At 36.9% G+C, this 18,721-nt stretch overlaps 3 protein-coding genes across 4 annotated transcripts in view; all 3 read right to left on the reverse strand.

The window, feature by feature from the left end:
• Positions 1-18,721, reverse strand: part of LOC116292047 (fibroblast growth factor 8) — a 63,234-nt gene that overhangs the window by 37,198 nt on the left and 7,315 nt on the right. The window contains exons 1-2 of one of the 2 annotated variants that reach the window (XM_089025204.1): positions 18,524-18,647; positions 14,123-14,212 (exon numbers count right to left, since the gene is read on the reverse strand). The gene's annotated coding sequence lies outside the window, so the exon portion shown is untranslated. Of the gene's footprint in view, positions 1-14,122; positions 14,213-18,523; positions 18,648-18,721 lie in introns of those variants that run through there. The other variant, XM_089025200.1, reaches the window with a different exon arrangement.
• On the reverse strand, positions 8,253-10,932 carry LOC116292030 (uncharacterized). The gene has a single exon (XM_031699267.2). The coding sequence runs from the start codon at positions 9,917-9,919 to the stop codon at positions 8,957-8,959; it is 963 nt and encodes a 320-aa protein (XP_031555127.1). The 5' UTR covers positions 9,920-10,932; the 3' UTR covers positions 8,253-8,956.
• On the reverse strand, positions 17,516-18,583 carry LOC116292057 (uncharacterized). Its single transcript, XM_031699300.2, has one exon. It carries the CDS (start codon positions 18,581-18,583, stop codon positions 17,729-17,731), a length of 855 nt encoding a protein of 284 aa, XP_031555160.1. The 3' UTR covers positions 17,516-17,728.

The raw sequence follows: 18,721 nt of genomic DNA on the forward strand, positions 1-18,721 counted from the left end.
CTTCTCGTGAATAAATCATTACAAAATGGGCCACAATGACAAACGAGATCTGGATCCTAAGATCTCAATTCAAAACGGTGATCCGGCGCCGCTTTGTCCGGTGAATTAGCTGACCAAGTGATAGAAAAGCGTTCAGTGAATAAAAAGCCGGATGCATGGCAAACCAGTCAGAGATTATTACCGTTGGCACTTCCTTGACGCGGCCTCAATCAATTCTATTTAGGCTTCGCGCTCAGTGTTCTTTAGGATGAGGTTTGCTATACTACTTCCTGGATGCATGGTTAAGCATTCAGAGTTGTTTGTCTGGTTGTACTTCCTCGATACGTCAAACATTTCTGCTTGGTTTTTGTTTTGTCATCAGAATGGGGCGCTGATGCCGCAAGGCTTTATCTTCTGCCCACATCGAAAACACCACATCATTTTGTAAGGTAGCTAACATGTAAGCATATTCAGCGTCCATATAGATAAAAACACATTAGGAGGGTAATATTAGCTCTTGTATTCAACCTGAAAAGTGTCTATCAGTCTTGACGTTAATTACAGTTGGTTACCTAATTACACGCCTTACCCCACTCCTCCTTGGGGGGTGGGGTTGGAGGGGTGGGGGGATTCGACGTTATGAATTGTTTGACATTTACCAAACATAGAGTAAAACTCAACTAAAACGAATCCAGTGCACATGCAATACTAAAAACTGCCCAAAATCGTAAGATTTCTCCATGGTTTTCAAGGCATTGTATGTCTGATAATATTCCGTGATTTTGGGTACAAGATGATATCTGTAATGACAGGAACAACTCCATGCTGTCGGATATCGGTCTATCCTTTCAATTTCCTTTCATTTCCTGGATCAATGCACCAAATCATGATAATGAAAAAAACAGCAACCACGGATAAGTCAATAAAGAATTCAGGGTTTATGGTTGATACTTAAGATAACAAGTGAGGAATGCAATTTAGGAACACAGTCGATCACGAAAAAAAATCTTTCACGGAAACGCCAGTTCATTGCACCAAGGCCAAGACCATACCTCCAGCTAAGTGCATGAATAATCGGCCACGCTCTATTAATTTAATAATAATCTAATAAAAGATAAATAAAATAAGACCGTTTTCTATATTACATCAAAGAAACTTGTTCACTTTCGTAAGAAAATATTTTTTTTTACTACTGGTTTTCACCTACGTCATCTTTCATTTCAAATGGCGTAATTTCACATTATGATGAATAAAAAAATTTTGTAAAGCGGTCAAATCTACATAAACTGGTCAATAGTGTAGGGGATCTCGTCGCGAAAATATAGGTCAGCAAACGCCGACACGATTTTGTGGTAAAAATGCATGGAACGGCCATGTTTATGTGCAACGCGGACGAAACTTTAAAGGTTTAAGATGATGGGATATTCAATATTTTTGGTTACATTTCACTGACGTTTATTTGGAATACAGATTTTAACGTGCCTAAGTTCGTCTAGTCCTTAACTGCGCATGACCACAAATATTGTTCCCATAGTTCTTGAATAAGACTGTTAAGACTTGATCTTCATACTATTATCTGTCGTTTTGCGAAGAAATTTCATCAGGTTGGTACAGGAACCACACGAGGAAAAAGAAACATTCACAATTAAAGAATATTTCCAATTTTTTCATCGGCCTTATGTTTTGTGAATGTTTGGGCGAACAAAGGAACAAATATAATGTCGGTAATTATCTTGTATGAATGATAAGTGAACGAGCGATATTACGAGGACGATACATAGAACATGTATAAACTATAACCATATAGATGATTCACACGTTGTAGTCACACTGGACGCTGAAAATGCTGTGTAGCCACAGCCTTACCAGGATCAGTATTTGTAGTTGGGATACCTGTGGTTCTTTTTTTTTTTAATTTTATTATTATTATTATTATCATAATAATACCTGTGGTTCTAAAGTTACTGATTGACAGTGAATACAGTAGAAAAAATTTACTGATAAATTTATTACAGGTTCTTAAAACTCCTTTTTTTTTTTAACTCAATGGAATATTATTGACTAGAATTGGAGACTGGCAACTGTTTAGGGTCCTAGTTTTTGTTCAGTCGAGGTACGGTCTAGTGGTTTAAGAAGCTATTATTTGAGTATCATTGGAGAGACAATATGTTTTTCCCGCTGTCCCTCATGGCATGTCTAACACGAAAACCATAAGGACATTGTGCTATTTTGGAGTTTATGCGAGTGCATGCGGAAAACCCTTCGATATTAGCCCGTCTGCATGGAACATGGTGAAATTCCCACCCGTTTCGCGCTTGATGTATTCAACCTGCTTATGAAACACCGACTACACATTACATTTGCTTAAACTATAGCTAGTCTTAGTTGTTCTGTCTTAAACTTAACATAATTGCTTGGTCGATTTTATAGATTTGGGGCATTGCATGGTATTTTATTGTACTGTTTTGTTTTGCTCACTGCATATCGCGTTGTTCTCACAAGGCTGTTTTGACTCATCCATACTATCTAGTATGTAACCAACAAACACAAGGAAAACGATAGATCAGCTAACTGTCGCAAGCTATAAACACTATACTATATTATATGTCACTATACTATATTTCGTGCTCTCTCGTAAGCTCACAGTTCTGACAATGAATCATCACTTTCCATGCTTGGACGATTTTTCTATTCTGGTACCACCAAAGTACAACCCTGACGATGATCAAAACATTATCTCTATAAATCATCACTTGCAATGCTTGGTCGATCGAGCAGGTTCGATCTGCTGTTTCTATCCTGGTACAGCCAAAGGCAAAAAAGGAACTGCTTAGCTGCTGGCTATCATTGATTACAGCAAACTACATTGCTCGCTCTCTTGTATTTCCATGTATTAACATGTGATTTGAGTGTTGTATGTTGTAAATATAGAATGTAGTGTTAGTGCGTGTGGAGGGAACCTCACAGAAGAGCCCCGTACGGGGAGTGGTGGTTGTAAAATATGTTGTTGTTGTTGTTTTTTTACCTGATCAATACTTCATCCCTATAATCATCACTTTCGATGCTTAGTCAGTGTTATATAGTACCACCAAAAGCAAGGAAGCAACTGCTTAGCTAATGTCTATGTTTTAAGTTATTATGACTGAAAGCTATAACGAAAGCTATTACAGCATTATATATAACGAGCTATTACAGCATACTACATTATTCGCTCTCTTGTTTGCTTGAACAAGCTTGTAATTACTCATAATTACGTCCACTCGTAACACTCGTTAGACTGTTTCTATTCTGGTACTACAGGGCGGCTCACAGTAACCACTCCTACTTGTCACATGGAATCTTTCCACGTTTCCTGCCCTTGTATGTTCACAATGAATCATGTCTAACATATAATCATCACATGTAGTGCTTGTAAAGTGTTACTATTCTTGTAATGCAGATTAAACAGTACAACGAAACCAATTTCCACGTCGATGATGACTCAACAACCTAATAATTATTGACCAACAGTTACTTGTAACGTTTGTACTCTATTACTAAGTCAGTATCAAGCTACTATCACGCTACGTTCTCTGCTCTCGTATATACAGTCAATTCAAAAAAGGTTGTCGTCGACCAACTCAAGCCTACGCGACTGGACCGAAAGGAACTCTGGGCAGCAATCATTGAAGCCGAGTTGACTCCATAATTTTTTCTGACTAGTTATGCCTGGTTTACAGCACGAACCTTCGTAGGCGAGCGGCAAGTGTTGGAGGACGTTTTTTTAATGCCTTCATATTTTCGAAATTGTGAACTGAATCATAACTATTTTGTTTTTCTTTCCCCAAACCTAAAGACATGCATTTGATGGACTGTTTCTCGCCTAGCGGGAACAAATATTTAACCACTTCAATGCCGGATTTTTACCCATATTCCTTTCGGTCCAGTCGAGTAGGCTTGAGCTGTTCGACGACAACTTTTTTTAAAATTGACTGTACATTATATACAAGCTACTCACAAGGCAGCCACCCTAAAATTCTCACAGTTCGTTCTTGCTAGGCGGTATTCTTGTACCACGCGCGAGGTGCTATTGGCTGTGGTACAGTACACAAGGGTTACTAGATCGGAAAGACTCAATCAGACAGATTATAATCCACGCAGGAGAGTCAAACATTGGCGCCGAAGACTTAATAAAATGGAATCAGTAGGGACCAATTCATTTGCAATCACCATATATAGTGGTATGAACTATGAAATAAAAATTGTCCTGGCTTACTTTATTGGTCAATTTTAATGAATAAACCTGTGATTTAATTAGTTCGGTACAAGGAAAAAACGTGGAGCAAACTGAGACAAGGCACACTATTGGAAAAACGTTTGGAACAGACAAATCTTTCCTTTTATACAAAGCACTCGTAGAATTTTGTAGTATTGACCACGACCTTGCGCGCGGAACCAATTGAAAACTTAGACTTTCATTCGATCAAAATCCGGGTTCTGATATCTTACCAAATATCGTTTGTAGTCAATTAAAATAATGTCCATTTACCGAGTAGTTTGTATTACAGATTAAAACATTATGTGAAACATAGTTAAAATAGTCCAACCTTTTGTGAGGAAGTAACTAAAAACCACAACTTTGAATATATTCTCAGGCAAATTCCAGACAAAAATAGTTGACGAAAATGCCATATTTATGAACAAAAGTAATGGACATTTTGGTGGGCAGTGTATGTTACACATTATAGTATCATTTCCTTTATGGGTTACGATCATAATTACAGAGCCGGACGGAAAGATGTTTCGAGTGGAAACTGTCATTTGTACGGATAGGGATGAGTGAGGAATGATATCGTGACTTGACGATGACAAACTTTTGAATAGACTCCGTGTAATTGTTCTGCAATATTTCCTTGTAGATCCGAAGGGAAATTTCCCACCAAAACAAGGTGTGTTTTACAGACAGTATTGATGCGGTTGGACGCTCAAGGGAAGTTCAGCTTGAGAGAACAGAACAGGACAGAAAGAAGTAAAAATAGTAAAAAAAGAGAACGTAGTTCTATGAAAAATGTCCTTTTTAGAAACAGGAATAGCATGGTATACTAGCCAAGAAACAACGGCGATGAATCCTATAGAAAGACGTTTTGCTTTACTTTCGGGGGGAAAAGAGGCCGTATTTTGCCAGATCTCAGGAACGTTAGTTTAAGTGTTTAACGTTCAGAGCAGATTCTGCTTTTAATAAGCTCCAAAGATTAAAGATCGATGCGGCTAGACCGAGCAACATCCGGTCGACGACACAGCCAAAGCCAAGCATCTTATATTAGAACACTCACCCTTTTCTCTCTCAGATCCCTTCGCATGACTCAGTTCGGCTGCATGAAAAAGACGTTTCTTCTTAGTTTAAAGGAACATGCCCAGACACTCCTTCTATCCGTTAGTCTATAGCTATTCATACAGTAGAAGAAGTCAACGGGTAGATACAAGCCTTTTAAGGCCTTCTAAACGACATTAGTAGCCACCAGGAAAGAGACTTCTTATGTAAAAACTCTCTCGGTCACGTTACCATTTTCAAGCTATACTCTTTGGTGGTATTCAAACAACTCTTAATGCACCTATAAAATAAATCCTTCTCGTATTATCGTTTACAAACACTTGAAATAAAATCTTTGGCTGATATTCGTTGTACTTTATTTGGTGGTTTGTATATATATATATATATATATTGGAATAGCGTCACTACTATGATGTTCCTACCGGTCGCTACTAGTGCTTGGCGTATTGTATGCCGAAAGTTAGAACTGAAGCCTTACCGTTTTCTAAGCTGAATTACAAGTCTTTCAACCGTGCTTTAGTTTATAGAAGATACCCAGATATTTTGCACCTAAGCGCTTATCTGTCTTTATCAGGAGAGGCACTTCAAAGGCCGCGAACGAGAATATAAGTTTACTCAAGCTGGCGGATATAAACACCAAAAGATGCAACTAAAATAAAGATTAACAAAAAAAATTTAGCGCCTACGAACACTGTTTGCAAATCTTTATTGTAAACTAGAGAGGTAGTTAAGGATTTTCGAAAAGGCACTAAGCTCAGCTAAAGCCCGAGACGGGAACAAATAAATCAAATGTAATGAGAGGCCTCGCCCACGTAGTTTGTTCCTGTTCTTTGAAGATCTAGTCACTGCCTGTTTTATTGGGGTTTTATTGGAATCTCGAGAAAAGTAGTTCCTAAAAGGTCCTACATTCCAGACTTATTAGGTTTCTTCGTTGGAAGAGAAGTGATTCAAAATAAAAATCGTTCGTTTTCCGGCAGAAAAAGCTGTTCAAGGTTGAGTTAATGATTGGCTTTCCGGCTGTCAACTCGCCTCGTAAAATGCCTTTATCAACCAAGGTCATAGTTACGAAATGCTGACAAGCGACATTTCTACCGAGTGCGGGTAAATATTGAATGGAAACGTTTCATTAGGAATAAAGTAAATTTAACAATACCCCCATGTGTTAGAGATGATGTCAAACAATAAAGAAAGATGTTCTAAAAATATTTTCAAGCGAATTTCTACGTACACTCTTGCGGTTTTCTGCATTCTGTATTTTTTTCTTTTCTTCCTCTTGTGTACTTAAATCAATCCAATATTGTGATTTTGTGGATACATATTGATTGTTGATCCATTCAAATGAAAATTCTAGAAAACGATCTGTCCAAAGTTACGAACTGCAATGAACGAACGTCACTTATAAAATAAGTATAAATAATAATAGTATAAGTACTACTACTACTACTAATAATAATAATAATAATGATAATAATAATAACAATAACAACAACAATAATAATAATAATAACAATAATAATAATAATAATAATACTATAATAGAAAAGAGAAGGGAAAAAGTGAGGGCCACAAGTTTATAAGTGTTATCACTTTTTAGTGTTTACCCTCTTTAAATAAAGTCTATCTATATATCTATCTAAAAAAGAATTGTCATAATTAACGAGATTGCGTGTTCGTTTTAATACTGGTTACAAATCAAATACAGCCGCGAGAAAGAACTATGGAGAAAGGAAGCAAATTCTTTAACCGAGACGCCCAAAACAAAGCGGATGAATGCTTCGAGAATCTACCACTACCTTCCTCACACAGAACGAACAAAAAGTAGACTCACTACACGTTCAAGAAAATGCGTCATTTGAGAAACACCCCCAACAATATCGGAAATTACAGTTGGCTTTTCGAGTCCGGATGTCTTCGTTTTTCTGACCACGTTTATTTTTTGAATCAAGCCTTTGCTGTTGTTTTATTAGTTTAAGCGTACAGCTCCCGTTGGCATGGGACATTCCTATGAAGTTTAGAGGAAATAAGGGGCCTACCACCTATAGAGAATGGAAAGAAAAGAATAGAAGGGCAGTTGAAACCCTAGTTAACAAGACACGAGACGACGAACTTCTATCTTCAAAAAGTCTTACAATGATATAAAGAGGAAGTCTAAAGATAATGAAGTTATAGGATTTGCTAGGGATCACACGTAGGTCCAAGTCTGTGTAGGGCTAATTCTTCCTAAAAGTCCAAGATTTTATGAATCTAAGAGATAGTGAAATAAAGACGCATGACCCCAAAGGGTTGTGTTTCGCTTGATGAACGTAAACGGGAAAGCTTATTTAAAACAGAGGTCTCCGGCTCTTTTTGAACTTTGAAAAAAAAGTTCATGCTCGTGAGGAAGTTTATTGAGATACAGAGCCTGTTATCTGGATCTCAAGTCCAAAGGTGGCACTTGGAAACAATTTTGGGGGAAATTATAATGGGGGGATACGAAAAGAGAGATCAATGCCTATTTTGGAATATTATTGGAGGATAATTAGGACAGACTTTTAGATGGGGAGGGGTAGTAAAATGTAGAGGTATTTCATAATTGCTTATTGGATCTCGTGATACGTATCAGGAAATCAAGGTATCATCTTGTGTCTACGTCACGCTGTTGTATCTACCTAAAGACATGTCGGTCGGCAGACTTTCAAACCGGCCTACTGATCTAAGTCCCTCCTACTTCCGCAAGTGCCGGAACTCTGAAATAAGGCATTAATCAGCACGCATACGAAGGAAAACAAAGTATTGAGACACAGTTGAGTCTGGGAATAAAATTAAGTGAAACCTACAATCTTGTTGCATTTCCAACGGCTTAGCCATCCCACGGGCAATATTCTTATTGGAAATAAAAAATATATTTTCTTTGCTCTTCAACACGTGTCGGGCAAACACGAGTACGCGCAGAGAAGGATAAAAATGAAGCCACAGGCAAATATTAATAACTGAAATGTTTAATATTATATTGAATTTAATTCTATATCTTGATATCAAATAATCTATACTTTTGAAGCCAACAATAATACACCATAGGGATTTTCTGGGTTATTGACTTGTTCAACTAATAAAATAAATGATTCCAAAGTGCGACGATAGCACTGTTATTTTCTTGTATTCTTATAAATATATGATTACTCGATAGTATAAATTATATCCTGATATAACTTAACGTTTTGATATAAAAATGCCTATTTACATATATTTTCAGGATTAGAATAAGAACTTGAAAATGGTAGCGATTTTTTTTCAAAATTATAAACACGAGTCCCTTTTCCCTCATTTCAGCTTTTATCAAAAAATTTTGATCAAATGAATTAAATCTCGGAAACTCTAAAAGACGCTTAAAAATCAACTGAAACCTTCTTTAAGCCTTCTTTACATAAATTATATCTATCAGCGTGTTGTGTAAATACTTTTTCAATTACTGACAGTTCTTTTGATAAATAGAAAAGTCATTTTGACAATGATAGCTGTCAACAACAAGTAAAATTCAATCTAGATCGATACCTTAAAAAAACTAGAAAAAAAATCTAATAAGAATTGTCTTTCTTGACATTACTTTTTCTACAATTACGCTGAATGTTGTTCATTTCTAATAAAATTACCAATTACAATTTAACGATTTTATAAAAATTACCATTATTATTGTCGCTGTTTCTGACTTATGAAGTCAAGGTTTTTCGTTCCATTTTTTGGGGATTTGCTTTTTTGTTTCTTTTTCTTACAAGAAACACATTTGGCTGCTTTCCGACATCCCGTTATGGGTAAGAAGCACCATAAACAGGGTAAAAACACAGAAAACACAGCCAAGCAACCCCATCGTGGAATACATGTTTTCAGAGGTCCGCTACAAGAGCAAGGGTCATCAGCGATTCGGCCCTCATCCTCGGAATCCTTCGTACAATGATAAAACAATCCTTTGACACAACACATACACGTAGCATAGTCCACAGCCTCATCTGTGTCAAGTCCACAAAAGCATTTCCTTGAGGGTTCATAACAGTCCTCTTGTTCGATAGTTTTTTCACTATGGTCCTTCCATGAGCTTTTTTTCAGTACATCAGCTGAGCTGACAACGTTTGTTGTCACGGTCGAAGAATTAGAATTAAACTGCACCATACACTGTTTTGGGTCATAATATTCATTTTGACGTCGTTTTTCAAAACCAGTAACAGTTTTCACAGAGTCTTTAGGATAATCTTTATGAACTTGTGTGAGTTTTCTCGGCGGTAGCAAAGGTGCCGGCGATTTTGAAAGCGCCGAAAGTTCGCAATACTCGTCTTCGCTCTCACTGGTCACACTAGATTTGATCTCCGTACTCTTTGACTTTGTTGATGTTTTCTTCGCACAGTCCGCGATACGAATATTTTTAGATTGACGAATATTATTTTTACGAAGTTGCTTATAAACTTTAGGATCAACTATTTGGAACGATTTCCCTCGTCCAATAACAAATGGATAGTATTCCTCAACATCACTTTCATCAGTCGTAGTAGTCGAAAAATCCGTACAGTCTTTTTCTCGTGGTAATGTCTTTACTGAGAACGACGTATAATAATTGTAACTCGGCGTTGACGAAAGCCCTTTGATTCTTTCACTTTTCATGTTCACTCACCCCAACCGAGAGATTTGAGGTGCAATTGTGTTCGTAGTCAAGTTGTTAGTGATGTTTCTTCGAGAAATGTATCTCTGCTTAAGTGACGGTTTTCACGGAAATTACTGAAAGGAATAAATGAATATCGCGTAGAGAGAGGTTTATTATAATGGGATTGGTCCCTCTTAGCTTGCGTGGAACTTCCGATGAGCGGCCTTGCGAAACTCGTTTCCTTTATGTTCTGTGCCAATCACTTGTTCTTCTCTAAACCACACTTTCCCGCGAATTTCCTTGGTTTAAAACCAATGATGATGACAAAACCTGACTTCCCAATCGCAGTCCATTGATGTGATGGCACCGGGGTACAGCACTGTAATAAAACTGGGGCGCAGCTTCCAGTAATGACTCAAAGAGGGATTTTAAAGCTTGTGTCCACATCAACTGATGTATCCTTGAAATATCCTGATCAGCGATCTGTCGGAATGTTTACTTGAACGAATGTTTTTCAGCCGCTCTTGAGAGGACTTTGTCTTGCGTAACTGGCAATTTAATAAGTCTCGGTTAACTAGTCATTAAAATGATTCGAAAACTTCACCCTTTCTGTTGCGTCCTTTTGTGTTGGTTTGTTTGAGTAATTTATTTCGCTCAACCTGATTATTCTCTCTCTATTGTAATCCAACCTTCGAGCCCTTCTTGTGATAAAACTGTATTAACCGGAAGTAGCGGTATGCTGAACTCTGCCAGTTCCGGTAGAAATGACAGCTGACGTCACTTTTAATCACTCGTCGCTTGCCAAACTCTTTGAAAACCTGGCTTGTTGGGTCTTTCTGCCCATTCTGGACCCTAAACTTTGATTATTGGAATGAAGGTACACGAAGAAAGACAAAGGAGTTGATCAGAATGACACTCGAAAGCCCATTAAGTGTTCTCTCATTATATCTTGTTGGGGTAGATTAAGATGCAAATCATAGGCTATACAAACACAAGACAAAGCACTCCAACACACTCCGGATGTTCCCACCCAGTTACAGATGACAGATGACAGCAACTTATTATCTACGATTGGTTGATTGCTTTACAAACCGCACATGAACTTAATGCCCTCTTGGGACCTGACATTAGCCTTGTCATCGCCGACCAGCATCGATTTGAGCCATCAGATTTTCGTGAAAACCAAAATAGCAGATGAAATAAAAAGTTCAATCGGGAAAAAAAGCCCGTAATGTTGAAAAACGATTACGTCATTTGGTATTAGAGTTTAAGTGAGCGTTGTGTGGGAGTAAAAATAGTAGTTTCAGGGCCGGTGGTTTTGAACAAAAGAGGTAGGATTGAACTGATTCTAAAAGTCCGTTACAGCACGTAAGCATTAGATTACACGTAGGTCTCTGGTGTTACCCTTTGCGGTTTTCACAAAATGGGCAGAAGATTCGAAAACTAATAGATAAATTAAGGTGTTGATATGATCACGTCTTAGCTGTAGAAATAGGGAAAGCAATCGAATACTAATCAAAATAAACCTCGGTGTTTTCTTTGAATCGTAAATAAAGCCTTTCTATCAGGACATAAAACACATAAGGTAATCATATCTGAGCTGAAAGATATCTCACATCGGCTTAGAGCCGTTCAGACTGTTGTTTCCTGTCTTCTCTGCTCAGCTCATATTCCATCCAAATGAATGTGGATCCCGAACCATTTACATTGGTAATGGAGTACAGGCTATGTGACACTTTCGTTTTTAAAGGGCGATAAATATAACGATGTAAAACAACCTCTTAATCCAAGAAAGATCTCGTAGTACAAACTGAATTTGACCTTTAAGAATTTTTTTCTTAGTTAATGCGAAAAATCGAGAAAGCAATTTTACTGGACAAAAATAATAATAAAAGTTAATTGAAATGTGCTGAAATGCTCGAACAATTAAGAGACAATAACTATTGTTTTAAGTGACTCTTTTCACTTAGTCGTAATAACGTTTTATTAAATTAAAACTAAAACAAAAAAACAGCCGAGTCAGCAGATCGAATGGTCATTTTTTTTACATCAAATTACGAGGAATTTAATTCGTGTAGCAATTTTGGCAGTTTTTAAGTCTTTTTTAGTTATACTTACTTACAAACGAAGCCAAATATTTATAACTAGGTTTGTGGCATAGTGCTCTGTTACTCTGAGACGACAACACAAAAATATTGTCAAATTTTGATAATTTTTTTAAAAAATTTTAAACGGCCACCATCGATGATACCAAAGACCAGATCAAAGATCGATCTCGAATGCATAAAAAGGGATCATTAATTTCCCATTTCATTTCCTGTATTTCAATCCTTTTGCACTTGCATCCGCTTATCTCCTCGACCCCGGGTTGCTGAGGGGGGAGGGGACAGGTAAGTGTCTGTCACCCTGTTAATTGAACTGACCCTTTAGTACACATTTATGTACATCCAATCCAAATAGCTAATCTCGTCCAATGTGGAGTGACCGAAGCTTGTGTATGTTATGGCGCCAGTAAGGCTGCACTACCGGATATTTGTTTGACATTCGGGGCAAGATAATATTGTTACAAAATCGTACAATTAGACTAAAAAATACCCTTTTGTAAATGAAGAATTCATAATCATTTCCAGTATAGGACTTGCACTGACATATTTACAGAGATTCAAATTATACTTTGAAAATGGCATGTCGAAAATCACTTGTCCAACCCGTCCCTCGATAACAAGACGACAACCATTATTAATCAATATTTCATTACAAATGAGTTTTGCACTGGTTTGCATCCTACCAAATGGAGAGCAGCGTTTTCTTTCTCGATCAGTTCTACAATTCTACTCAACTAGTTCTGTTGTTTAACTTGAATATTATTGGAAGCATTAGCTAAGTAGTCCCATTACTGTCGCTCAGCCTCACAACTATTTTAATTACAACCTCTAAACCCCTTTAAGTACTATGATCTGATCTGAGTGTCTCGACAGGAAATAAGGCTTCTGACAAGCCCCGTGCCCGTTATAATTCAGTATCCAATGATTTTATTGGTTATGTTCGGTGATTGACCGGAAAACCTGTAAAGTGCTAAGTCAAGACATGAAACTCGCAAATTGTTCTATTTTTAACAAAGGCATTATTTCGCGGTTCAAAAGATCCCCATCCTACCCTAGTGAAACGTTCGAATCCCGGGATCCGTGTCACGTGCCTTCGGTTTAAATACATACTGACCAGCGGTTGCTGTCATCAGCAATTAAATTATAAAGATATATTTATAACCTGTTTTTTTCTGGATTAAATTTATTCATGTTCATTAGATTAAAAGAGAGCACTCAAAAACTATTCCACCTTCGCATGAAACACTTAATCAAAGAAGGCTTCTATTATTAGATAAGTTATCATAAATTCATTGTAAATAAGTTACTTTTTTGGCAATGGGGGAAAAAAAGCATGAAAAAAAAAAAAAAAAGAAAAAAAAAAAGAAAAAAAGCATGATCGAAAGTAATTAATACTGAGTCATGAGGGGTGGCCAACGTCCCTTCGGGAAGTAAAGGGTCACACTAGATTGGTAACATTTTGAAGTTATTCAAAAGTCGACTTAGTTTTAACTGAAGGAAGTTAGAATATCTGAGCTGAGCGCAAAGCCGATGTTTGCCTCAGTTTATTTACTTGAATTACGTGGTTTGCCAATGCGCAAGTGATGGAATCTAATGTTTACTAATCGAACAAATTAGGCAGAAAAGTATGAATTCAGTGTGAATTTGAATGCAGGGTTTAAGTCAAGTTGCGGTGTTGAGGTAAACGTTGGCGCAATTTCGATTATAATAGATACCAAAATCCGATAATTTTTGCCTTTCACGAACATTATGACCGATCAACCGGCAGGGGTGGGCAGAAGAAGGGTTGGGGTGTGTGTGTGGGGGTGGGGGGGGGGGTGACTAAGCAGGAAGGAAAGTCCGGTAGTGTATCCCATACTCGCATTGAAAGGTTTTTTCTGGTTTAAAGGGATTGTGAAATGCTCTGCGTAGAAACCTTGCTGCATAACTGGGAAGAGATTTAAATAGTAGATCAATCTAGCGCCATCAGCACTTTGCTAACGCCCATGTCGCGATAGCACGTAGCCCTAACACTGAAAACCACACAGGTAGCCCAAGCCGAACAAACCAAAAATTAGCTGGAGTTTTAGTCTTACATTATTGGTATGAAATTTTGAATAACAAATACTCAAAGCTTACCTGTGCTTTTTTATACTTTTAATCTGTCTCTAGACCAAATCTCAGCCAATTGTATTTGGTTTTGACGCTTATTTCGACTCAAAAGACACCCTGAAAACAAAATAACGAAAGCTCAATACAACTCGGAATAGCTTGTAATTTATTTCTGATTTGATAACACTAACTGAAATAAATTCTCGCTTGTGTAAGCTTGCGTCAAGATAAACTCGCTAGCAGAAAAAAAAAAACGAGCGAAAACCTGGGATTTTCAGCCAAGCGAGCACTTACGGGGGGTCTGATATTGACACTTTGGCAGAAAGGCATCACACAAAATAAAAGATTTGGATTTTGAAATAACTACCCAGGGATGTGATTCAACGTAAATGTTTCAAACAATTTTTTCGGTCAAAAAAAAAAACAAAAGAAGAAGAAGTTGCGCTCAAAGTTGAACTATTTAAGAATGACCGTAGTTCCATATTTCATTCAATCAAGAATCAGTAACAACACTAAATACATTTGCGCAAACTGTTTATCGAAATATTTACGCGAACCTAAGAAAGTAGAGCAAAAGTTAAAAGATGTAGCATAAAAATAAACGATGGAGTTCAGTCACACATCACTTTGTCGATAAAGTAGTCGAAGGTATTCTCCACCTGAGAACTAACCGCAAATTATCATGTAATCTTATTCAATAAGTCACGAACGTTTCAGCTTGAAGGGAAAAAACTATTGTCGCGCAATTAAAATACGATTATATATTGCGCAAAATACAAGGAGACATTGCTGTGCATCAAGATAAAAACTATTGCTCAAGGAAAAGGATAAGCTTGAAAATGGCTCTGTTTATTTAGAAAATATCGATGCAACACTTTGTGTGATTCTGTAGCTCCTACGTGATGGGCGTTACACTATAAATGACGGTAGCGGAAATGGTGAACAACCGTTTGAGTCAATTGAGAAATTCTGAGTTAACGAAAAAATTAATAATTTCTTTAAATAACAAAGTAAAATCGAAAGGATTTAAACATTTTCCCATATACTGCCTGAAATATTTCACCATACCACCCCCTTACTTTTCAATAAACGTTTTTTTTGGGGGGGGGGGGGGGGAGTGATTTTAAAAACGGCACAGTATTGCGACTATAATACTTTTTTATCTTCCCTCCCCATAAGCGTCGAACTCATGACAGCGATGAAGTAGGTGTACCCTAGGCTATAGAGAAGACAATTAACAATCAAACGGCCAGAAATCTAAGTTGTGCAGTACAACACGTACATGAAATCCGTATCATGTGATTCATACCACACCAAAACGCCAGTTTCAGCTTGCTACAGTACAAATCACTTTTAAATGACTGAGGAGAAGATTAACAGACCATTTGCACGACAGGGGATCTTAATCCATCTATATATTCTTTATAAATATTGATCCCATTTGAATGATGTCTTGGGGATTAACGCATATTTAATCTGGAAATATCTGGACATTATATAAAGATAATACTATAATGTATTCGGCTCTAATTCGCTTCAATACTGAAAACATTATATAACTCAATAAAAACTAACTAAAAATCTCTTTTTTAAGATATATTTTAAAGGTATATATAAATGTGAGGAAAAGTGATCATTGCTGATTTTGAACCTCTCTTAACCTTTGCCGTTTAACGATTTTTTTTGCTCTACGGTACAGCATTTTGCGCGCACGTACAACACATGTCGATCAATTTTTGAATTTTTTCCAATAAAAATATTTTTAAATCCAAGAATAATCAGAGCAATTTCGATTATCGTCAAATTTGACTGATATTTAAAAAATGACCAAAAGACGATGGATCTGTTAAAGACCTGTGCAAACTAAGCCTAACCTTGCGTGTTTTTTAAAGAACAATAGTAGCTAAAATAATGCAAGGAAATGTCCACTAAAATTATAATAATCACTAACATCGATTAGCCTGTTAAGGCCTACGATTGAATGTGGAGGATGTATACCGTTGATGCATGTTGGAATGTTACAAATGGAGTCAAATAATTGGTATGTTTAGCACTTTAAGGGTTTCCTCGTCATCATTACAGAATCAAAATAAAGCGGGATGTTTGCTTTAAAGATGGATTTTCCGGTTCTGATATTTACATTCACTAATGGTGACTTTTTCCCCCTTTTCTGTCTATTTTAACGGAAGTATTCAACATGATTGTTCACATAATGTTTTAAGGAAGAGTTAAAAAGGACGTTTGAGAATTTGCTGAATAACATGTGCGACAGTTTCGTCGGCTTCAACAGCAGAAACGTTAAATGATAATGAATGAAGAAAAAAGACACAGATTTTCTGCACACAGACAACCTTATGAAAATCAAGCCAACCAAGAAAATGAAGAGGAAAATATTTTCAAAAAGTGGTTATTAACATTCTAAGCATTTTTATGTGCTGAAGTGAGCCATATGATAGTGTCCCTAAATGTCCCATGGTACTCAACAATCGTGCACTCGTGTTTTTTCAAAACTACATGAACTGTTGAACCTTCCCTTGCCCCAGCAAAAAAAAAAAAAAAAATTATACCACTGACTTTGAGCCCTCTTTCCACCCCCACTGATGGCTTAAAACATGGGATATTTTTCTTTCCTTTGTACTCAAGTATGTGGTGGGAGAAAGAATGTTTAAGCCTCCCTGTCCCTTATGGCCTAAAACATAACAGGTATTTCTTTCCTTTAAAGTGCCTATCACCCTTCTGATAATATTCTCAGTATTGATTCTACACGGGGTAAGATGTTGAATAACCCGAAAAAATTACATAGTTTGAGTGCGGCTTCTCGAAGTTATGAAGGTTTTTCCATGTCATATGCTAATGCTGTGACGTATGAGGAGTAATCATTTAATATACAAAACACTACTGGTACAGATAAATTAAATTTGAAATACGTCATTGTTTTCCCCATTGCTCTTATAGAAATGATTGCAAGTTAGTTTTCCCATAGAAGCCAGTGTTTCGAATTACGAGGAACAACAAATGACCATAAATGCCTCCTCATACGTCACAGCATTAGCATATGACATGGAAAAACCTTCATAACTTCAAGAAGCCGCACTCAAACTATGTAATTTTTTCGAGTTATTCAACATCTTACCCCATGTAGAATCAATACTGAGAATATTGTCAGAAGGGTGATAGGCACTTGAATACTAAAGTATGAAGTGGGGAAAAATAAGTTTTCTGAAGTAATGGCTATCTCAAAATAATTAATTGAAATAAGATGTTCAAATTCTTTGTATAAACAGTATCCCATATTTGAAACAATTTCTATTGAATTATGAAAAGTAAACAAGTGATATTTGTGTATATAATAATTATAAGGTTTGCTAAGGTAGTGTTTAGTGTAAAGGTATCAGAACATAGTCACAGACCAAGGGAGTACAATGACATAATTTATTTTGGTTGATTTTCTTAAATTGCCATGCATAAATCTATTATACAATCCAATAAAGCAAAGTCAAAAACACTGTTAAAATGGTTTGCACATTAACATCACAATATCAATGTTTATAAACATTATATATTATAAAATATTACGAGACAAATCTGAATTAGTTTACAAATAATCTGTTTACTACTGAGTCAAGATCTGAACTATTTTGCTTTCTCTTCATCATCATTGATTCTATCAATCCATGCCTTATTTCTGAGATCGACCCATGGATTCATATCAGCTCGCAACTCCTCCGGCAGCCTAAGAGACACCCTGGGACTATTTCCTATCTGCCTTGCCATAAGACACATATATCCAGCTGCCTTGACCATCCATTCCGTCGACGTCATAACCTCCCCAAGGTCTTTCAATCCTTCTTCTCTCAAATCTTCAAGGACTGTCAATGGTTCTCCATTTTTAACTAAAAGTTCTAACTTCCTTTCATGCCAAGGTTCTTCAGATAGTTTAATTTGCAAATTCATGACATTTCGGAGATAAACATCTTCAAATAAAGGGCCATTAAAGACTCTAAAGGCAGGACCAGCATTGAGCTCTTTGATAATAACATTATACCCAAACTTACAAAAGATGGAAAAGTTAGGTTTCCTGATAAAACCAAAATTCCAAGGCTCTTCATGAACACTGTCAACTTCTCCAGATGCCAGAAGTGAGCATTGGGGAAGCTTTATGATTTCTTTCTCTAGTTTGTGTATATCTTCTGACGGGATCCCTGTGTCAAGGAGCTCCAATGGCGCATCCAATGAACCACTTTCTCCTAAAGACAGCACTACAATCCTCTCATTTGCTTCGTGGGCATAATACTGTCCCGTTCCAAGAAAGATTTGAGTTTTTTTCAAAGGCTCTAGTTTAGTTTTTATACAATCAAGTGCTTCGCAGAACCCAGCATCGCTGTTTGAAAACTTTGCAGAGCTTCTACTTATGGTCGTACGACTCACCTTGAGAGTACAATTCCACTGAGTTCTTCTTAAAATTCTTCCAAGGTGACAAAAAAGCATGCTGAACGGAGCCTTAGACGTTGGAAAACCATAAAAAAAAGGCCTTAAAAGGTTTTGAAAATTTGCGCGAAATCTTCACAAGACGGCGACCATTTTGGAATGACCGAAAAGCATCAAGGGATAGAATGAAGGATCCTG

Source organism: Actinia tenebrosa, unplaced genomic scaffold, assembly GCF_029948245.1.
Source record: "Actinia tenebrosa isolate PJP-AT-01 unplaced genomic scaffold, QUT_ActTen_1.0 PGA_scaffold0__85_contigs__length_37466705, whole genome shotgun sequence".
In the NCBI taxonomy this organism is placed as follows: Eukaryota; Metazoa; Cnidaria; class Anthozoa; order Actiniaria; family Actiniidae; genus Actinia; species Actinia tenebrosa.